Genomic DNA, 24,171 nt, shown 5'->3' on the forward strand with positions numbered 1-24,171 from the left:
TGAAACAGTATTTCTCAAAAAACAATGGATATAGCTCAGTGGTACAGTGCTTACCTATTGTATGTGAGCACTGGGTTTGATCATCAGTACTGCAAAAAACAAACACCACCACAAAACCAAAGCAAAAAGTGAGACCAACAAGCATTGACTAATAAATAATAATGCAGTCAGTTATTTTAAAACATTCATAGGGAACTGACCTAATAAAAATATCCCGAACAGCTTGTTCACTTGCTCCAATATATTTGCTGAGTAACTCTGGTCCCTATTAGGTAAAATAAAATTAGAGGTGAGATAAAATTAAAAAACAAAACATAGTGTTGGTTTTAGACTAAATCTAAGTGAATCACAGAAAAATTTTAATATGATTGAATAGATATTTCAAACACATTTTAACAATTGATGTTTGCTGGAATAATAATCACACCACAAGTTCTACACATGGGGTTTCCTCTGCTTGGAACATTCTCAGTCTCATGACCTATAGCTTTTTTTTTTTTTTTATACTGGGGATTGAACCCAGGGGTACTTAACCACTAAGCCACATCCCCAGTCCTTTTAATTTATTGAGACAAGGTCTCATTAAGTTGTTTAGGGCCTTGGTAATTTGCTGAGGCTGGCTTTCAAATGTGATCCTTTTGCCTCAACCTCTTGAGTCCCTGGGATTACAGGTGTGCACCACTATGCCTAGCAACCTACAGCTTTATATCATTTAAAGCTTGTCAAAGTGCCACCTCTCCTGAAAAATCCTGCCTGAAAATATCATCTGTGACCCAATCCAGTTACTTTATGTCTCCTTACCCTGTTTTTCTTCCTAAATAGTACTTACCTTCACCTGGCAGTAAGTTTTACATTTGATGGGTATATCTACTTATTGTCTCTTTCCACTAGTAGAATGTAAGATCCAAAAAGAAAGTTCTGTTCATGGCTGAATTTCAGGTCCCAAAATAGTGGCTGCCATAGATGTACTACATAATGATTTGTTTAGTGAAGTAACGAATGGTTTTTAAAAGTTCCATCTATCTCAAATCTTTGGAGATTCCAAAAAATATGTAGACATAATTTACTTTAGTTAGCAATCAATTACTGAAACAAAATTATCTGTATAGTAGTTCAAGAATATACCACCTTTCCTAAAAGTCAACTGAAAAACTTTTAAAACAAATTTCACTATGTAAAGTAAAAATCAATAATGAGTATAATCTTTCCTTAAATTAGGATCTCTCAAAACAGAAAGATACTGATACAATCAGAAAACTACAGGATTAAAGGATGGAAAAGAAATAACTTAAGGCAAAATATTTGAAACAAGGCAACAATTTCTCCAGTGAAAAATCACTATCTCCAAAAGACCAAATACTGATTAGGGAAGTGGCCAAAATAAAGAATTTATAATACTCAGCCATCTATACATCTGTTACTATATAAACATTTAACTATACTTCTTTATACAATCAGAAAACTACAGGATTAAAGGATGGAACAAGAAATAACTTAAGGCAAAATATTTGAAACAAGGCAACATGCTTGTGTCAGTTAAAGACCTCTGTCTTTGATGTGTGCCTCCTAGGATCCACACTGACCTACCCAGAGAGGAAAAACTTCCTCCTGAAAACTCTCCACTGGGAATTCAGCTCAAAGTATGATTTTATGATTTTATTAAGGGGATAAGGTGTCCTTCCTAATGGAAAAACTCAATATTCACCAATCTAGAAAATTATATACCTAAAACAACAACAACAACAACAAAAGCACATTCTAGTGACAATTATAAAAAGAAGAGTATGGTCATGGTTATGTCAGAATCCAGAGAAAGATAAGAAAATTAAAGTTTTAGTGTTTCTCCATCAGGCCAGGGTGCCATGTACCCAGTTCACAAAAAATCATAATAAAAGAGGGTAGGCAAAACCCAATCGCATATGGCTTTCAGATTATAAATCAACCTCAAATAAAGCTCAGCCTTTTTCTTTTTAAAAATTTTTTATTTAGAGATATGGTCTCACTAAGTTGCTTAAGCCCTGCAAAGTTGCTGAGGCTGGTTTTGAACTTGGGATCCTCCTGCCTCAGTTGCTGGGAGGCACCACTGTGCCCAGCTCAGAATCTAGTCTTAAAGATTTTCTTCCTTTCAGTATAGTCTGCTTTTACCTGAATATTTATGTAGAATTCTATTGAAAATGCACAAAAATTTGCCATAAACAAGGAAGTGAGAAATCATACAAGAGATATGTCTTATTACTTAATTCTTACAGCTTTAACTAATAAAAGGATCACTGCTCCCAAATAGCTTTCCAAATATGAGACTAACCCAGTCAAGAAACATAAATGGTGTTGGCGAGAATAGAGAATTAGGAAACCCCACACATTGTTGGTGGGGATAGAAAATGGTGCTATTACTGTGAAAAATAGTTTGGAGGTTCCTCAAGAAGTTAAACATGGAATTACCCAACAATTCCACTATCATTATATACTCGAGTGAAATAAAAACATGTTAACATAAATTTGTAACATGGACAGAAATTTGTACATGGATATGTACAGCACCATTATTTGTAGCAGCCAAATATTTAACAATGATGATGATAGATAAACCAAGTGGGGTACAGGTATGCATGGCATTATTATTCAGTTATAAAAAGGAATAAAGTAGTAATACATGCTGCAACTTGGATGAAACAATGAAACCATTGCACAAAGCAAAAGAAGTTAGAAAAGGTCACATATTGCTAGAATCCCTTCATATGAAATATACAGAGTAGGCAAATCCACATCCACAGAAAGCAGACTGATGGTTGCTAGGGAATGGGTAGAACAGAGAATGGGATGAAAAAATTTCAAACTATAGAGGTGGTGATTGCACAGCTTTGTGAATGCACTAAACACCAATAAACTGTACACTTTAAAATAGTCAATTGTACTTAAGTTTTATCTCAATAAAGAAAAAGAAAAAATGCATACATACCTTGACACTAATAAAATTCATTCCACTCTCTCGTGCAACTACCCCAGCTAGTAAGGTTTTTCCTGTGCCAGGAGGACCATACAACAATATTCCTGTTCTCTGCCTTATGGGCAAGTTTGCAAATAATTCTGGGTACTGAAAAATACAAAAATATGACAAAGAGTCCAAATCTAAACGGAAACACAAAGCAGCAGCTAACAATCAACATACAGAAAAAAGTATTCAGATGGTGATAATTGCTGCCTTTCTTTATTAATAGCATAACATCAGAAAATAAAATTTCTACTAAAAATAATGAACTCAAAGAAGCTACTGTAGATTTTCCTGGCTGGACCAGAGGATATATCCTATATAAAATGCATACAACTGTGTCTGAACTTATTTCTGCTATTCCTATTTTTTTTTCCAAACACTATAAAAGTACTACATTAAGAAAATGAAGACAAATCTTTTAACAAGTATACTATCTTCTACTTGTGTGTTCACAGTGAAAGTTATGACACCTGTGTGCTTGATTGAGAAAGAAAAGAAGTGACAGAGAAGCACATGTAATGACCTTATATAGGAAAATCTCCTGAATGTGTCCAGGCTGAACAAATGATTGATGCTTCTCAAAAAGCAAACATCTTTTTCAAGTCAGTAAAACATCAGGATACTGTCTGCAATATCCTGGTCTCCTCAATTACGTATGCCTCATTATTTCCACCTGTGGACAAAATTCCAACCTTATCTCCATTTGTATTCTAATCTACAAAAGGCCTCAGTCAGCAGTTACACATGTAGTCTCCATTTTCTGGGTATTAAGACCTGGTACCCAGGCTCAGCATATGGAGTCATGAAGCTCTGGCTAGTCCTTCCATGCCCATCTTCTCTCACACAGGCTTTATCCCAGAGTCATGTGCTGTACTCAATATGACCCAGGCCTCAAAAGTGACCAATTCCCAGGAGCTGCCATTCAGCTACATGTAACCCAAGGTCCTTACCCATTTCTTCATTCTTTGCATGGGTCCCCGACTCTTCCCTAGACTCTACTGTCGGATCTCCCCTTTTTTTTTTGTGGGTACCAGAGATTGAACTCAGGGGCGCTCAACCACTGATCCACATCCCCAGCCCTATTTCATATTTTATTTAGAGACAGGGTCTCACTGAGTTGCTTAGTGCCTCACAGAGGCTGGTGCTGGCTTTGAACTTGTGATCCTCCCGTCTCGGCTTCCCATGCCGCTGGGATTACAGGCATGCACTCCCACATCCAGCTCAAAATCTTAAAATTTTTTTGTGTGGTGCTGGGGATTGAACCCACAGCTTTGTACATGTGAGGCAGGCACTCTACCAACTGAGCTATATCCTCAGCCTGTCTGATCTCTTGAATAATAATCTACCTCTGTCCCCTTTATTCTGTCATCTACAAGCTTATGCTGCCTGCCAACTTTCCAGGACTGATCCCCAGAGTCTAGAAATCTGACTTAATCCACCAGCCCTGTAGATCTAAATGATTCTTTCACGCAGATTATATCTTTCTGTTTCTGTTCAAATCCCAGCAGACAGTTAACATTTTGCTTAAGACAATCTGAATGATTCAAACAGAACTATGAAATTCACATCAAAATGCATTTATTGTAAATATCACCTAAGCTTTCCTTCTAAATTTCTGATATGCAAAAAGTATATCAAATACTTAAAAAATTTGTTAAAGTACTAAAATGGTGCTGGGCATTTACTGCTAACTCGTAAACACTTGTTCAATCAAATTAAGATTGGACAAGCCAACATAAAAAGCTAAAGCCAATGATTCAGGGTTTCTTCTGGGAAAAGTATCTATTTTTCTTTTTTTAAAGTACCTTGGCTGGTAACTGGATAGTATCCATAAGTATCTGCCGAACTTCATGTAATCCACCAATCTTATCCCAGCCCAGGTCTTTTGGCTTATGCAAGTTGACATTTCGTAGAGACGCAGGAGTAAATCCTTTGAGAGCCTTTTCGAAGTCCGATGTTGTTAAAACTAATTCTGTTTAAAAATAAACAAAGCTTCTTTTAGTGTAATATTTCAATCTATGAATTTTTAAATTATGCCATTTTATTTTAGATGGAAATGCTGATTGTCTACTCAAATAATAGCTTATCCAAAGGCTAAAATGGAATATTTCTTGTTTTTAATTTTTAAAAAATATTTATTTTTTAATTTGTAGTTGACACAATACTTTTATTTATTTATTTATTTTTATGTGGTAGTGAGGCTCAAACCCAGAACCTCACACATGCTAGTTAAGCCATCTACTGCTGAGCCACAACCCCAGCCCTAAAAAGGGAATATTTCTATTTCTTGCCTTACTTCTATTATGTTTCTCCACAACAGAAAGAAAACTCCAAATTCAGTTTTTAATAATAAAATGTACCTTCCCTGGTGGATATATGCTGATGACAGAGACAAGAATGTATGGCTCGGTCCACAAGCATTGTAAAATCTCTAGCCACAAACCCTTCAGTTTCTTTAGCTATGTGTTGCAAGTCAAGATCAGTGAACTTGTTTATATCATAGTCCAGTTTATTTTTTATTACATTATGTAAAATTTCAAGTCTTTGCTCCTAAAGAGAAAAACACAAAATTCAAATTACTAATTTTGTTCACCTGCACATTTTAGTAGTTATGCATTACTTTATAATGGGTATATGTTCCAAAAATGAAATTTTATCATTATGTGAACATCACAGACAGTCCTTACACAAATGCATGTGGTACAGGCTACTACATAGCTAGGCTATATGGTATATCCTATTGCTCTGACAGATTTGTTCTGTCAAACTTTTCTTGACAAATTTGCTCTGGCAAATAATTTTTCATCAAAATCAGTTTAGGTAGTTTCCACAAATTCTTCAGTTGCTTCTCATCAGCACTCACAGACTCACCCCTTTAGTTTCATATACATAATAATGATTCTCAAATTGTTTTAAAAGAAAGAATATATTGTCATCTATCCTAACTGGCAACCTACGCTGGGTTCACAAATCTGGCTATTTCAATAACTTAAGAAAATGGCAAAGAAAGCATGCAAACACACAGAAGTACCTTTTCAAAATCCAGGGATGGCTCTGTGACTTTAGGGGTCTGTGGAAAGTGAGGGAGCCACTGGAATTCTTTATTCTTATATAGGGGACACACAAGGGAAGGTTCCATGCAACATTCTATCCCAAAATGGGCAAAGGGGTCGGATTAAAAAGGAATGGGTGAGTGTAACTCAACCCCACAGGGTGACCCTACTACTGGTGCCATGCCTCATTATTTGAGCAGAAGTAAAGCCCAAGTTATTGCAGGGCACAAGAATTGTTCAGTATCTCTTGCTCAGGACTTAAGGGAGTGTTATTTCCAGAGCAGCTCCCGACACTAACCATAAATGAAACAATGGTGAGGTCTAACCTTTTCTTTTAAAGTCACAAATAAACTCTTTGCTTTGGCCATGATCATGGTGCTGAGAAGCATAAACTCTGGTGTCTGGTCTTTAATTCAGGTATCAGAAATCTCTCCTTATCTAATAGAGGCCCTTCTCAAGTTTTTTTTTTTTTTTTTTAAGAGAGAGTGAGAGAGGAGAGAGAGAGAGAGAATTTTTTAATATTTATTTTTTAGTTCTCGGCGGACACAACATCTTTGTTGGTATGTGGTGCTGAGGATCGAACCCGGGCCGCACGCATGCCAGGCGAGCGCGCTACCGCTTGAGCCACATCCCCAGCCCTCAAGTTTTTGCTTAGCCTTTTAATGAAGCAGATCCTTTAACAACTTCTGTCACTTTGTTCTTATTCGTTATGAATGTAGAATAGGACATACAATAGGCATGACTAGTGAGCAATAATCATCACTGATTTTCCACCTTTACAGTCCTTAATCATTTTTGATTCTAGATCAGACTCTTGAACCTGGCCTCCTTCTGTCAATATTAGCAGTGAATTTTGTATGCTTAAGGGCCATGATGAACAAAACAAGAATGATAAAAAAAAAGAAAATGGTACAATCTTGAGCTGTGGTAAACATGAGATGTATGAGGCATTACTACCTTACATTAAAGTTTTTTTTTCCAATAAGTAGAAGAGGTAGGTACACTTGAAAATGATTAAAAAAAAAAAAAGCACAGTAAATACATAAACCAGTATCATAGTTGTTTATTATCACTGTACATAACTGTATTATTATACTTTTATATGAGTGGCAGTAGACTTATATGCACCAGCATCACCACAAACACATGAATAATGTGTTGTACTAGGATGTTACAATGGCTATAGCTATGAAATCATTAGGTAATAGGGATTTTTCGGCTCCATTATAATCCTATTGGACCACCATCATATATGTGGTCCATAACTGACTGAAATGCCTTTTATGTGAGGCATGATTACACATATTTGGAGAAAAATCAGGTTGACATAATTTAAAGTGACAGAAAACAGATTAATGGTTGCCTAGAAATGAAATAGAGGATGAACAGATTACAAAAGGTTATGATTAAACTTGTAGGAGTGACAGACATATTTCTAACCTTAATTGTGGTGATGGCTGCATGATGTTTGTATGTGTGTACGTAAAACATATGCTCTCACACACAAACATACATACCTGTATATACATGTATATACATATGTTAAAACTGATTAAATTATTTGCTTCAAATATTCGAACTGGCTGTACTTCAATTATACCACAGTAAAATTGTAAAAAAAAAAAAAAATTGTAGTTCCTTAAAAGTACTTTTTTTGATTATTCCTATTAAATGAATTTCTAAAAACATGCCAACATTGCTATCATTCTGTTGCATTCAAAAACAGGTAAATACTTTGTCAACAACAGTTAAATAGTATAGGGTCTAAATACTTAGGGTAGATACCTGGTAAGCATTGTGAACAAAAATTTAAAACATGCTTTTCAGTCCCAGAACATATTTCTTTCAGCTCAGTGGTACTAAAACCCTTGTGAGCATGAATTCCCAAAGAGAACTACAGACTATATGTGCTGGTGAAAAAAGTGCTTAATCAAATTTTTAAAATACATCTATCTATCCACATATCTCCTGTTCCATCTCATTCAGAAGAAATACTGTTTTCAGAAAAAGCCTCTTTCTTGGAAAGAACATGGTAACATTGCAGACAGTAATAAATTATAATTTGTACACCTAGCACAACATACACCAAATATTGCTTTTAAATATCCTTATGATCACTTAGAAATATTAAGTTTAAAGCTATAAGCTAAAAAATATATAAAATAAAAAATGCCAGGAGCACTGGCACACTCCTGTTACTCCATCGGCTTGGAAGATCCAGTGTTTAGAATTCAGAAGAATCTCAAGTTCAAAATCACCCTCACCAACTGTGAGGCGCTAAGCAACTCAGTGGGATCCTGTCTCTAAGTAAAATACAAAATAGGGATGAGGATGTGGCTTAGTGGTTGAGTACCCCTGAGTTCAATCCCCAGTATAAAAAAAAAATTATCTATAAAGAGGGGAATATTTCAATAATTTTATTGGTTTATTACCTGATTAGGAGGTTGAATGTGCAGGACACACTGAAATATGTGAATTCCTTGAGCAGAAACAAGTAAAGGATGCAGAGAATGTTGAAACTGGCTTGTGGCAATCAGTGCAACCAAACTTCCCATGGAAATAAATTCTTTGATCATGTCATTCAAAGCTAGAATTAAGCAATATATTGTAAAAGCTCAGGGGAAAAAAAACTATTTAATAAACAACAACAACAAAACCCAACCAATCAACCAACAAAAAAACTGTTCTGTTTGTTAACCAAAATACAGCTCATATTTCTATGATTTCCTGAATAATCTTTTTCCACTCACTGTCTTGCCAGGTTTGGTATGAGAAGGTCAGAATGAAAACAGACATTAATGATGTATATCTGAGTCCTGATTCAGAAATCTGAAGTACTCCATTAAACACTAGATTAACAGATCCAGTGTTTAGAATTCAGTGTAGGACTAGTTAACACTAGTTTAACAGTGCTACAGAATTCAAAATTTGAGATTAACATTTGTTATTATTAATCCAAGCCACTCTAGTTACACTTTGTATCCATTTCAGCTCTCAAGAACCTTGAGGCAGCAAACCTAGCCTCACCTCCCCACTAGTTCTTTTCTTGCATTTTAACCTCTGACTATTGCCATATTCCCCAACATTCCATGATTTCCTATACCTCTGTGCCTTTCCCTGTAACTATATATCCTTTGCTTCTTCATTAGCATGAAATTGGTTCATGTTAATTTCTACTCCTACAACAAAACTCAGCTCAGTTATTAACTCCTCCTAAGAGCCTTCCATGATAATAAGGAGTTACCTCACCTTACCCTCAATTTAGGTTATATGATCCTTAAGTACCCTGGCTATTTCTAGCTCAGTATATCCTACCACCTCCGCATTGGTCACCTTGGTTAATTACTTAATCTCTCTTAATTTCCACTTACTGATTTGTAAAACCAGAATATCTATATATATAGTATACAAAGCAAGCCCTCTCCCAGAAAGGGCACTCAACACATGGTAGTCATCCTTATTAATATTCTATACTAAAATTGTCTGTTCACTGTTCTTTTTTCTTGACTTTGAGAATACATACTTCACAAATGCATTCAAAAAAATTTGCCAGTTGGGCACAGCGGCCCGCGCCTGTAATCCCAGAAACTCAAAAGAGACTGAGACAGGAGGATCACGAGTTCAAAGACGGCCTCAGCAAAAAGCAAGGCACTAAACAACTTAGTGAGTCCCTCTCTCTATAAATAAAATACAAAAAATAGGACTGAGGATGTGGTTCAATTGTCGAGTACCCCTGAGTTCAATCCCTGGTACTCAAAAGAAAAAAAAAATTGCCAAATGAACAAAAACAAGAGTAAATCTATATAAAATTTTAAACAATTTCCAATAAGTAAAGGAGAATGAAAAGGCTCCAAAACACTAACCATGAAATGGTAGTATTTTCACATTGTTTTCTTCTACCATTTTTAAAAAATATAACAACTGCAGAAAGCTCCCAGAAGCCTCAAAAACAACACATAACACACCATATATACTATTCTCTAAAGAGAATAGATTTACCATGAAGACTAAAACTGAAGACTGACAAAAGGATGTATTACCACGTGCAAGCCGATGGCTCTGCACCGCATCAGGACTATGCTCGTGTTCAGGGGCAGCAGACAGTCCAGCAATGAGATCCAAGTCATCCAGCAAAACGACAGATGGCTGCCTCCATAGGGCCTCTGAGAAAGCTGCCTCTAGGGTTTTTTGTATGGTTTCAAGCCTTTTTCCTTAGTACAGAAGATAAGATTTCAATGTTATTTCAGGGCTAGAAAATTTCAGGTTATCTTTTCAAAAGCATTAGAAGAGTTCGATATTATTTAACTTTTCAATCCATGTTTTGTTAATACAACAATCATAAAATGTGTTAATTAACTACCTCTTAATTATTGGCATGGTACAATTAACAAATTCTCAAGAGATTCAGTAAACTGCCAAACTTTATAACAAAGAAAAACAATTAGCTATTTTTGTATGTATTTATTTACATCCAGACTTACTCCACAGAGAATTTCAGATGGTTATGATAAAATAGTGAAATAAAAATAGGATGTGAGAAAATATAAAGGTTCAAGATTCAGGTAGCCAGGCATGGTGCTACATGCATGAAATCCTAGTTACTCAGGAGGCTAAGGCAAGAAGACTGAAAATTTGAGGTGAGCCTAGGAACTTGTTGAGACCCTGTCTAAAATATAAAAAGAGGAGGGATGTAGCTCAGTGGTAAAGCACCTCTGAGTTAATCCCCAGTATCATTAAAAAAAAAAAAAAAAAAGATGCAGGTAAAAGTGAACACTGAACTGGAGATACTGAAATTATTATATCTAAATTGCAAAATTGGCTTCAAATTTACTGGTGAAGTACAAAGTTTCAATTTTCAAAGAACAGAAAGTATACTATACAAATTCATAAGCTGATATAAAGATTTCCTGTTAGACCTAAATTAAAATTTTCCCATGTGGCTTCAAGGTGGACTCTGAGGGACAGTGCTTCTAAAATCTCCTTTATAACAAATGAAATGAAGGGATTTTAAAGGCTATTTTTTAGTTTCTTATTACATCATAGTTAAAAAAAATGACTAGTTGTGACTATTTGGTAGTGGGGCTAAAGAGGAAAAATTAACCTTTCAAAGTAAAACCTTTCCAACAAATTGTTTTAATTGAATAGATAATAATGAAAATGACTTTAAAAGAACAAAAGTGTCACTGGGCAAGGTGGTGTGCATGCCTATAATCCCAACAGCTCAAGAAGCTGACACAGGAGGATTGCAAATTCAAAGCCAGCCTCAGCAAAAGTGAGGCACTAAGCAACTCAGTGAGACCCTGTCTCTAAATAAAATACAAAATAGGACTGGGGATGTGGCTCAGTGGTCGAGTATCCCTTAGTTTAATCCCTGGTACCAAAATAAAACAAAAAAAGAACAAAGGTGTCATATGTTAAATTGTAATTCTCTTCATTGCTGTCCACAGGGACCCACTTACCCATCCCCATAATAATTCAAAGATTGTGTATACCCAGAGTGTATAAAGTGGTGTAAGTTGGAATTTCCAGAAATACAGTCTAAAAGGGTTTTAGCTAAAAAAAAAAAAAAAAAAAAAAAAAAAAAAAAAAAAAACAAGGGCCTCCATCAAATATTAAATATTAAAAGGCCAGACTTGAGCCAGGTACTGGCCTGTAATCCCAGTGGCTTTGGAGGCTGAGGCAGGAGGATTGCGAGTTCAAAGCCAGCCTCAGCCAAAGCAAGGCACAAAGCAACTCAGTGAGACCCTGTCTCTAAATAAAATATGAAATAGGGCTGGGGATGTGACTCAGTGGCCATGTGCTCCTGAGATCAATCCTTGGTACCAAAAAATAAACAAACAAACAAATTAATTAATTAATTAAAAGGCCAGACTTAAAATTTGTAAGGACTTTAGTGACTAAATGACAAGCATAAAAGTTAAAGATTAGGCAATATCTCTATTTATTAGATTAACAATAATATTCCTATTAAACATGGAACTTACATAGAATATTACTACATTCATACCTCGTAAAGTTTTACAGTCAACTATCTCCACATAGGCATCCAATATGTCAAATGCTTCTTTACAGATTGCTTTGGCTAAAGTTGATTTTCCACTTCCCTAGAAAATAATTGCTTCATCAGAACTCACAATACATTTAATAACAGAAACAGATTCTGTCATTGCAGCAACCACCAAAATTCAGCCTTATCAATCAATAAGTGGTAGCTGCAGTGTGGGACTCTGGTGCTATTAACTCGATCTTTAAGCTGCTAAGGTGCTAGGAGTTCAATATAAATTAGGTTCATTATAGTGCACAGAGAATGAACACCTGATTTTTTTACAACTTGTTAGTTAAAATAACCACTAATATTTAAATCAAAATCTCTAAAAACAGCTAATTCTTTATTACTAATAGAAGGGAATAATATATACATTAATTAAATTATTATTCATTTTTCTATTATCTTAACATTAACTAATTTAATTTTTTTTTTTTAGTTGTAGATTACCTTATTTATTTTTATGTGGTGCTAAGGATTGAACCCAGGGCCTCACACATGCTAGGCAAGCACTCTATCACTGAGCCACAACCCTAACTAATTTTAATTAACACATTCTTAATGATTCATGATTACTTGTGACTACCTTCAGTGCAACCTTTAGTCTATTACTGTTTACTTTTACATGCATTGGCTCAGGTAAAATATTTAGTTTTTCCTCTTCATAAAATAATATAAAAAGCAAAATAATTATTCTTGGGTTATTGAAGAAAGGTTAGAAAATCTGTAATCATCTCACTCTATAGAAGTAACCATCATCAATTCTTTTGATATTTATCCTACTTCCAGACATTCTGTATTTTATGAAAATTTATAAAAATGGCACTAAATATTCATGAAATATTTTTTAATAATATGATTTTTTTTTTGGTAGTTCAGGGGTTGAACCCAGGGCCTTGTGCCTGCGAGGCAAGCACTCTACCAACTGAGCTACATTCCCAGCCCCTAACAATCTGATTTTTGAAAGTTAGGTTTTCTTCACTTTTTTCCCTATTTTTTATTGGTGCATTATAGTTGTACATAATGGTGGAATCTGTTGATTTTTTTTCTTAACAATATATAATTGTCCTCTTTCCACATCAACAAATATAGAGCTGTACTGGCTCCTTGGTACACAACACTGTGCACATACAAAACCATACTATGTTTAACAAGGGATATACTGAACTATGTTTAACAAGTTCCTTCTAGTACACATTTACGCTGATTCCAATTTTAACTATTATAAAGTTAAAATAAGTATCCCATGTAAGTTGATTTGACAGATTATACCTATATCCTTCGAATAAGTTACCAGAAGAGGAATTATGCTATCAAAAGGTAAACAAATCTTAAATTTTGCTGAACAATGCAATAGTGTTCCCTAACAAGGCTGAGTCTAATAGGTATCTATAGTTCCTTTATTATCAGTTTCTTCCCTCAATTTACTATTACTTCTCATCATTGTCACTTGCCTAATTCCAACAGCCCTGCAATAGGACTGAAAGTTTGAGATCAGCCTCAGCAACTTAGTAAAGCCCTAAGCAACTTAGTGAGATCCTGTCTCAAACTAAAAAAATAGAAAGGGCTGGGAATGTGGCTCAGTGGTTCAGAAATCCTGGCTCAATCCTCAATATCTACCCCCCTCAATTTTTTTAAATTAAAAATGCACAGAGTGTACCCTTGCCATCAATATGGCATTGGTGAAGAATAAGACAGTAAAGAGGTACAACTCAGTGGGAGTATAAGACAGTAAACTCCTTAGAAAGGCCAGGAACCTCAAGAAAGTCTGTCAAAGATTAAATAAAATATGGACTTGGATAACTCAGTGGTAAAGAACTTGCCTAGCATGTGCCCTTGAGGCCCTAGGTTCAATCTCAAGCAGCATAAGAAACTACAACAACAACAAAAAAGACACAAATAACCACTATTAGGCAACAGCATATCAAAACAGATGCTGCAGGGATTAAAACATAATAAGAGAACTTATGCTTACAGATTTGACACTGTACAAGAAATGGACCAAATTCTTGAAAATCACCAAGTATGTGTTAGCCAAGATAAAAGAGATTACCTGAATAGTCCTTAAACCATTAAGAAAAATGAATTTGTAATAAAAAAGCTAATGATAAAGAATGTCTAGGCCCCGATGGTTTCACTGGAGATTTTACGAAACATTTAAAGAAGAATGAACCAAAAAAAATGACAAAGGAGCTGGGCGCAGTGGCTCAGGAGGTTAAGGCAGGAGGATTCAGAGTTCAAAGCCAGCCTCAGCAACTTGGTAAAACCCTAAGCAATTCAGTGAGAGCCTGTCTCTAAATAAAATACAAAATAGGGCTGGGGCTAGGGCTCAGTGATGGAGTGTCCCTTATTTCTATCTCCTGTATATCCACCAAAAAAAAAAAAAGACAATAAGGGATCACTTCCTAACTCATTTTATATGAGGTCAGTATTACTCTGATAGCAAAACCAAACAAAGACAGTTCAAAAACAGAAAACTAATTTTTCTTATAAACTTAGATGCAAAAAAAAAAAAAAACCAACCTCAATAGAGCCAAGCACAGTGGCACCTGAGTATAATCCCAGGGACCTGGGAGGTTGAGGCAATAGGATCACAAGTTAGAGGCCAGCCTCAGCAATGTAGCAATATGCTGTCTTCAAATAAAAAATTAAAAGGGGGTTAGGAAGTAGCTCAGTGATAAAGTGCCCTTGGGTTCAATCCCCAGTACCAAATCAAAACAAATAAAAACCAAAAACCCACCCCCAAAACTCAACAGAACCCCAGCAAGTAGAACTCAGCAATGCATAATGTTATACCACAATCAGGTGAGACTTATAGGCATGCAAGGCTGGGACAACATTAAAAAATCAATCAGGTTGGGGCTAAGGATAGCTCAATTGGTAGAGTGCTTGCCTTCATGCACAAGGAAGGCCCTGCATTGAATCCCCAGCACCACCATCAAAAAGAAAAAAAAAAAAAAAAAAAAAGAAAGAAAGAAATCAAATCAACTCCATCAATAGTCTAAAAAGGAAAATTCATATAATCATATCAATTGACTAAAAAAAGGGTAAGGAGAACATCACTCTTATTCATCATCATTACCTAATAACAGGTATACAAAAATGTTAATGAATTTTTTTACCCTGTATAACAGATGGTCAATGAATAAAGAGAGAGTAATCAGAAGTTATAGTGAAAAAGAGCACATTTTACCGATATACCTTTCCTCCAGTGAGTAAAAGGGCTCCATTCCTAAGTCCTGCAACAAGGGACATCAACTGCCGAGAAAATGGGCGTCCCAGCAGGCTATGAGTGATGTGCTCCATGGAGGATATGCCTAAGGAATTCACTCCTCTGCAAAATATTGTTACGTGATAAGACTGAAGCAAGATAAAATCTATCAATAAAAAAATGTTAAAACTTCTCTTCCTGGTGTCATTAATGAATTTTAAAAGACTAAATAAAATCTTAGAAATTCTCATTTACTTAAGAGAAGGTATACTGATTATAATGCTACGTCTGATTCACAGCTTTTAAAATTAGTTTTATTACTTTAAAACGTGCAGTAACAAACAGTATTGCCCTAATAGGATTAAAGGATCTGTCTTGGCATACATAAACATTCTCTAACCCTTAAAAAATTTTTAATTTGGTAATCAATATAGTAAGTGGGTGCTTCTGAAGTGCTTAAGATAACTGAAGACTTATTTCCTCTTATATAACAACTCTGAAATCCTGTTTCAACTTGTAGATTATATAAACATGAACTTACTTCTTGACTTCTAAGACAATTTCACTTATAATGATTGAAATGTAAACACTTAGAATCTGAAGATATTTTTCTTTATAATAATGCATACTATATTGTACTTAAACATTTTTACTTTATGGTTTAATTCTTTTACTAAAACATTTACAAACTATATAGAAAACTACATCACTACTATATCTACTAAAAGTTTCTAAAGAATTCTAAGGGGTAATATTTATATGAGATTTTCACATATTATGTAAGAAATAAATTAAGAGGAGGGGTTTTTTTTTGTCTGAAAAATTGAGAAAACACAAATAATCCCAATTAATATAATAAGACAGTGAAGGAATAACTTAATTTGAAATATTTTAAAACATTCAACTAATGTTTTTAGATTTAACTTTCAAAATGCATTTATTTGCTGTAAGAATTATTGTTTTATTTAAGTACATATGATCCATATGATATCTAGTTGCTTCTCACAAATCAATTTTTTTTCATAAAAAAAAAAAAGTAAAATTTTTAAAAAGCTTCAAACTTCTATCTAAGAAGACATGGGAAATCTCTACTCTATCTGTGAAGACAGAGACAATCCTGGAAAAAATATCTACTAACATATAAGTAAGGTCTTTTGCTGGCATTAGTGTTTACACAAAGAAACCCTGCCAGAGATAATATCAAAATATGTCTCCAAACATGCTAGTTTGGCCATAACTTCTTACCCCAAAGAGTTCAGCTTTAAAAAAGGAAGAATAAAGTCAATTTCCTCACTGTTTTCTTCTTTTACCATAGGATCTAGAAGGACCTATAGTAGCAAGGAAAAATTAGTTTTACATTTCAAAGTTATGTCTTTTGCCTGTTTTCTTGGGTCCCAGAAAACTGAACTGCTGATTCTGTTACACCAGAGAGAATAGATAAATTGTGCATGCAATATCATTAACTAAAACATGCTTTTAATAACACTTTTCTCACCCAGGGAAGATAAATATTTATGGTTAATGAGCAGAAAGAATATTATTGCCTTAACATTTTATAAATGTTTTTACCTGCAATTTTGATTTGTGCAGCATTTATTCTTTTCACAATTGATACATTTGTATCTTCTCTGAATTATATTTCAAAATCAAAAAAAGTCTAGTTATAAACCACTGAAATTCTAAACAACTAGCACAACTTCAATTCTATCAGAAGCGCAAATATTCTATCTAAAACACATTCTAAAGTGCCTGCTCTTAAAATACTTCTGGAAGAAAATTATTCTCATATTAATTGTGAAGAGTTGTAAATTAGAACTGTCAAAATAATACAACAAAATTGCATGTAAAAATATGAACAGGAGAATTTTAAATCATGATTCACTTGCCAGTTAACACAATCAACTCTATTCCTGAAACTTAACTGTGCTGATACATTGATTTTGAAATTTAGTAAAAGTCAATAATTTATATTAATAACTTATAGCAATTATACAAAATATTTTAAATCAAGTTATTCCTTAATCTTATCATTTGGGTTTCAAATACAATTTAGATTGCAAGGAAATTCATACTTTATTATCAATAAATTACATATTACAAATATTGCTTTATGAAATATTCAACAGTATATAATTACTTGTATTGTAGTCTTCTGTAGCAGATTAGTACTCAACAGAAAAATATTTTTTTCTTTTTCTTTTTCTTTTTCTCTTTCTTTTCCCCAACAATGAATTATACTCAGAGAGAACTCTTTCAACCCTATTGATAAAAGAAGTAATAAATTGGGAGTTGGTACTGAAATTGAGATGAATTAATTTAAGATTTTAAATATCAACAATATTTAAATCAAATCTTTAATACATAAAAATCTGTTTAATATCATAATTGTTTCACTGGTCACATGTGACTCAAGTTGGAAAAAAAATTTAAAAATTCTATATGACTACCTCAGTAGAAAAAGAATGTCCAAAAAGCAAATTTACCTACCATCTTTCATTTCCAGCTTAATAAATTCTTCCTCTGATATTATCAGAGGAAGCAAGGTGGTAGCAGACTGCTGTAGCCATGAATAGAACACAGCTTTTACATCTTCTTCACTTATATCTTTAGGCTACCAAAGAAAAGGGAAGAACAGCAATTAATCATCCTAATATTAACACCCTTATTTTAACATCTTCCTCATAAAATGCAAACCTTAAATAAACAAAACCAATACAGGATGTTCATATTTTACAAACATAGATTTGAGATTTGTCATTATAGTTAGTATGCTGAGTATAGGGCAGCATGAAGGAACATTGTGTTAAGTGGCAAAATTGAAAACACTCCTTTTTCCACATCCAGAGAAACAAAAAACATAATTTGACTTGCTTAATAACCCCACAGCATTCCAATCCTATTTTCCCTCGCCTCCCTCTCCTATTAAGACAGGAAAGCAAAATCCTCCATTTTCAGCTTGGAGCTGGATTTGTGACTTCACTCTGGTCAATTGTGTTCAATTAGCTATCAGAAAGGGCTTTTTTTCCTAATCAAAGTTAAGAAACTGTGCAAAGAGGTTTTTGCCTTTTTTTTTTTTTTTTTTGCTTAGTGGAATGCAGACCTTATGTCTTATGCCAATGCTGTGCAGACAAAAGCATGGCAAACTTTTTTTTTTAATATTTATTTTTTAGGTGTAGATGGACACAACACAATGCCTTTATTGTTATGTGGTGCTGAGGATGGAACCCGGGTCCCGCCCATGCTAGGCGAACAATCTACCACTGAGCCACAATCCCAGCCCCCGCATGGCAAACTTTTTACATCTAAGAGAAGAGTCAAAGCTGAGGATGGAGAAGAGAAAGACCAATGGAGTCTAGATTGTCAATGGCATGGTTTAATCACCAAAGAAGTCCTTCAAACTCCCGTGTACAAGAGAAAGAGAAAGCCCTTCTATGCTTAAGTCATTATTTTTTTTCTTTTTTAAGCTGCCCACAGCCCACATATACTAAAAAACTGGAGTATTAATAAATCATTCAAAGGTAGAAAGAAATTCTAAGAAAAACATGACTTATTTTTAAGTTTTTAAATTAAGCTTTTAAATCTATTCCAAATTAAAAATCAGAATTAATAAAAATTCATCTAGAAAAGATATTAATATTTGCCTAGGAAAACAGACCTCTATTCTACCATTTCTCAAACTATTTCTGATCCATTTCATACATAGTCAAGCTTAGATCTGCTGATGAAGTTTAGTTAAGAACATGATCACAGGCCTGGAACCTCAGTAACTCAGTGGTAGAGTGCTGGCCTAGCATGTGTGAGGCACTGGATTTGATCCTCAGCACCACATAAAAATAAAATAAAGGTATTGTGTCCATATAAACCAAAAATATATATGTATTTTTTTAAAATGATAGTAATAGCTGGACACAGTGGCACACATCTATAATCCCAGAAATTCAGGAGGTTGAGGCAGGAGAATCAAAAGTTTGAGGCCAACCCTGGCAATTTAGTGAGACTCTGACTCAAAATAAAAAATTAAAAAAAGGGCTGAGGATGCAACTCAATGGTAGAGCACCTCTGTGTTCAATCCCCAGTACTGCACAAATCAATCAATCACAAAAATAGTTACTTCTTTGGATATTATTGGACAATGTTATTAAATACCTAAACAAAGTCATAAATTAAATTGAGAACTATCTGAAATTAAAAATTTGGGGACTAGAAAGCAACCCATAGTTCCTTCAGAATAACTTCATATTCCAAATGACATAATCATAACCCAGAGAGACCTGCCAAATATCAAAGCTTCCACTAAAATATGCAATTAAGAATAGGGAAGGAATTTTGTAATAATACTCCATTACTAAGACAAAAAAAAATCTAACGATCAATAACTATTTAAAAAAAAATTTTTAGTTGTCGATGGACCTTTATTTTATTTATTTATATTCAGTGCTGAGAATTGAACCCAGTTCCTCACACATGCTAGGCAAGCACTCTACCACTGATCTACAACCCCAGCCCCTATTTCTTTTTTCTTTCTTTCTTTTTTTAACATATGGGATCTAGTATTTGAAAAATACCAAGATCATTAACCAAAAAGTTAAAATAAAACCCTGTGCGTGGTATAGTCAATGGGTTAAATGGTCAATTACATACTGCTAAGAAAATAATATTTATTTTATGTGTTTTCTTCTTCTCTAGTCAGATAATATAAATTAGCTTATCTGGTGTTTCATCAACTAGAAAGTTGTTAAATTGGTTCTTCCACAGCATAACAACTATCACAATCCTGAGAAATCAAAGTGCCATCTCAATTACCAGAAAAAGTTTAAATCATGTTTGAAATTTCTTAAACATATAATGTAATAATAGTTTTCCTATATTAATAGTAATTTGAGGACTAGTAACCCAAACTGGTACATATGACATTATTTAAAAGGTTTCAAAATTAAGTTTAATATTTCATTTCCTAACCATATCAGTTTCCAAAGAATTAACTGATTAGAAAAGTAAAACAGGATAACCGTCTTTTAGGCTGTAACACAAATATTAAAATGACAGAAATTTTAAAACTTACATAGATGTGGCAAAAATCTTTTTTTTTCTTTTTTTTTTTTTTTTTTTTTGGTAATACTAGAGACTGACCCAGGGCCTCAAACTTGCTAAGCAAGTGGCTCTACCACTGAGCCACATTCCAGCCTTTTTTTTGGAGACAGATTCTAACAGATTCTAAGTTGCGCAAGTTGGCATCATCCTGTCCCAGATTTCTGAGTAGCTGGTATTACAGCCATGTGCCACCATGCCTGGCAAAAATAACAATCTTTAAAAAAAATTATATATATATATATGTTTAGTTGTAGCTGGATACTACGAAATAACTTTTTTTATTTACTTATTTTTATGTGGTGCTGAGGATCCAACCCAGTGCCCCCGTGTGCCAGGCTAGTGTTCTACCACTGAGCCATGACCCCAAGCCCAAAAATATTAATCTTTTAAAAGACAAAATAATCTGTAAAATATAGAAATAACCCAAGTGTCTATCAACAGATGAATGGTTAAAAAAGGTTGCTTTTTTTTTTTTTTAAGAGAGAGAGAGAGAGAATTTTTAACATTTATTTTTTTAGTTTTTGGCGGACACAACATTTTTGTTTTATATGTGGTGCTGAGGATCGAACCCGGGCCGCACACATGCCAGGTGAGCGTACTACCACTTGAGCCACATCCCCAGCCCAGTTAAAAAAGTTTTACACACACACACACAAACATTTGTATGTGTATGTATGTATGTATATATAAATAATGAATGTATATAAACACACACGTGTGTTTATATATACATGTATAAACACCTGCCATAATATGGCGAGACTTTGAAAAAGACTATAAGTAAAATAAGTCAGATACATATAACAAATATTATATGATTCCACTCATATGCAATATCCAGAATAAGCAAATTCATAGAGATACAACACAGATTAGAGGTTACCAGGGAATGGGTGGGGCAGGGGTTGAGGAGTCCTTGCTTAAAGAATGCAAATTTTCTATTTGTGGTAGCACAATATTGTGAACATAGTTAATGCCACTGAATTGTGCACTTAAAAAATGGTTAAAAATGGCATGTTTAATATTACACATTTTTTAACATAATAAAAAGAATACTTGTCCTTCTAGCAAAAAGAAGCACACATTACTTAACAAGAAACTTCATAACTTATATAAATAAATATTTTGATATAACATATATATTTGAACTCACTAAGTTTTCTCTAGGTTGTAATTTTAGAGATCTTGGAATTTTAGGGGTAATTTCCACTGGAGTTATTTTGACTACTGCATGCATTTCTATATTTAGTCTCTTTCTCAAGTCATCAGGAATCTGAAATTTAAAAACAAACAAAAATACAATTATGTTCAAAGCTTAATAAAACAAATCTCATAGCATAAATACTGATATTAGAGTCTATGAATTCAGGTGACTTATAGAAGCTATCATGACAAACAGCCATCTTAATTTGAGCTTCTGTAACAAATACCGTAAACTGTATGCCTTATAAATAACAGAAATTCATTTCTCACAATTCTGGAGGCTGGGAAGTCTAAGATCAAGGTACAGGCAGATCTGGTGTCTTGTGAGGGTTCTCATCATAGTCCTTCATGTGAGAATACCCTTCTTGCTATGCTCCACATGGTAGAAGGGGTGAATAAGCTCCCATGGTCTCTTATAGAAGAGACCATGGGAGCTTATAGGGCACCAATCCTATTCACAAGGGCCTCATCCTCATGGTCTAATCACTGCACAAAGGTTTCACCTCCTAATACTATCAGCTGGGGCATAGATTTCAACATATGTATTTCAGGGAAACACAAACATTCCGACAACAGCAATAATACAATCAGATGGAAGTATAGGTATTGTTATAACATACACATTTTAACTTAACCCAATTTTCTTTGTTGTTGTTGATATAATCTTCAGAGTTAAGAGCTTTAAATGAACGTATCTGACTTTATCCACAATAAAAATATTTTAGACCATGATACAACTATATTCAAATTAAATGTTACTGGCAATCTTTGAGCAGTCTTTATCTGTGAAAGTTAAGAAACAATAAAAAAGATGAAGTGGACAAAGGTAATTACAATCTGCCATATAATTAAATTCAGACAGAAACTTAATCTAAAAGGCAAAGAGTAAAATTTCTCATTCCCATTGATGAAATATTCTAAAATTAGATTGAGATGATGGTTGCACAGCTGTTATACTAAAACAAGTGAACTGTACACTTTAAATTTTATCTCAATAAAGATATTAAATTTTTTCTCATCTCCCTAAAACCAGTAAGCACTGAAAGCATAAAGACTTTAATCTCACTTTACTAAATGTGTAAATTTCTAAAATAGCAAGTACGGACATATTAATGATAGACAAAAGCATAAAAACTCAAGGTGCATATTATCACTTAATGACTAATACATTTTAAACATTACACAGTGTATACATATATGAAAACATTACATGGTACCTCACTAATATGTACAATTTTATGTATCAGTTAAAAATTAATTAATTTTATTTTTTATTTATTTATTTTTATTTATTTTTTTTTTGAAAGAGAGAGAGAGAGAATTTTAACATTTATTTTTTAGTTTTTGGCAGACACAACATCTTTGTTTGTATGTGGTGCCAGGCAAGCGCGCTACTGCTTAAGCCACATCCCCAGCCCAAAAAATTAATTAATTTTAGAAAGACAAATTTAACTAAGTTTCCTGTTTTTAAAAACAAAACACTGCACAGGGTATAAAGGCTCAAATCAACACTAATGTGTTAGTTGTATTTCCAAGTTATCAATTTTGACCTCTCAAGTAAAGCCTGTTTGAATACCTAATAGCAACTACTATCACTTCTCATTCTTTGCGCATCATTCTTCTTCATGATGAACAGGAAGTACAGACTCCTTATTGCTTTCTTTCTTTTTTTTTTTAAAGAGAGAGTGAGAGAGGAGAGAGAGAGAGAGAGAGAGAGAGAGAGAGAGAGAGAGAGAGAGAGAGAGAATTTTTTTTTTAACATTTATTTTTTAGTTCTCGGCGGACACAACATCTTTGTTGGTATATGGTGCTGAGGATCGAACCCGGGCCGCACGCATGCTAGACGAGCGCGCTACTGCCTGAGCCACATTCCCAGCCCTCCTTATTGCTTTCTTATGTGGTCCCCAGATATTTGCCATTGGTACTTCTTCACCCTCTTTTCACCATGATTTCCAGAAACTAAAAGGAGATTCCTATCTAATGGCAAAAACAACTAAATCACAACTTCAGTGTCAGAGAATGTGAGTTTGAAGATGCAGTGGGATCTTGTAAACCAATGGTTTAAAGCTAACAGAAATAACAGTTTGGGGTCAAATAAATTAAAACCAACAGATTAAAAATTTTTAAGTTACTTGCATAAGGTAACTTAAAAAACAGGTAAAACCATGAGAGTAAAAGAAATCTACAAAGACGACAACTATCCCCCTTGATTTTTCTTCCCCTTGCTAACAGTTTCCTCCATCTAATCACTATGAAGCCTCCCTTCTCAGTGATTCAAAAAAATGAGACTGGTGACTCATGTCACATAAATTTCCTCTCTCTGCTTTACATAAGTCAAAGAGGAAATACCCAGCAGGGTAAGCAGCTTTGGGATATCCCAAGCTAGGTACCATCCTGGGCAGCAAGTCTGTCTCATGTCCTGGTTCTCTCCCTACACTAGGCATCTTCACAATATATAAAAAGTCCTTTTTTGGCTTTCAAGAACTTGGAACAAATCCTCTGCATGTATTAAAGATGTAAGGCTTTGTAGGGCACTCCATGTTGAGCATGAACCTAAGAGTCAATCTGTCTGGAC

General features: G+C 34.2%; 1 protein-coding gene across 4 annotated transcripts in view; it reads right to left on the reverse strand.

The window, feature by feature from the left end:
• Pex1 (peroxisomal biogenesis factor 1) overlaps positions 1–24,171 on the reverse strand; it is a 48,399-nt gene that overhangs the window by 12,405 nt on the left and 11,823 nt on the right. For 3 of the 4 annotated variants that reach the window (XM_077795954.1, XM_026413061.2, XM_026413063.2), the window contains exons 6-17: positions 21,547–21,666; positions 17,790–17,913; positions 17,440–17,561; positions 16,548–16,630; positions 15,293–15,425; positions 12,053–12,149; positions 10,086–10,256; positions 8,478–8,632; positions 5,353–5,542; positions 4,798–4,964; positions 2,960–3,094; positions 201–265 (exon numbers count right to left, since the gene is read on the reverse strand). In XM_077795954.1, coding sequence (XP_077652080.1) covers positions 201–265; positions 2,960–3,094; positions 4,798–4,964; positions 5,353–5,542; positions 8,478–8,632; positions 10,086–10,256; positions 12,053–12,149; positions 15,293–15,425; positions 16,548–16,630; positions 17,440–17,561; positions 17,790–17,913; positions 21,547–21,666 — 1,562 coding nt within the window. The remainder of the gene's footprint in view (positions 1–200; positions 266–2,959; positions 3,095–4,797; positions 4,965–5,352; positions 5,543–8,477; positions 8,633–10,085; positions 10,257–12,052; positions 12,150–15,292; positions 15,426–16,547; positions 16,631–17,439; positions 17,562–17,789; positions 17,914–21,546; positions 21,667–24,171) is intronic. The other variant, XM_026413062.2, reaches the window with a different exon arrangement.

The sequence above is a fragment of the Urocitellus parryii genome, chromosome 3 (genome assembly GCF_045843805.1).
Source record: "Urocitellus parryii isolate mUroPar1 chromosome 3, mUroPar1.hap1, whole genome shotgun sequence".
Taxonomy (NCBI): Eukaryota; Metazoa; Chordata; class Mammalia; order Rodentia; family Sciuridae; genus Urocitellus; species Urocitellus parryii.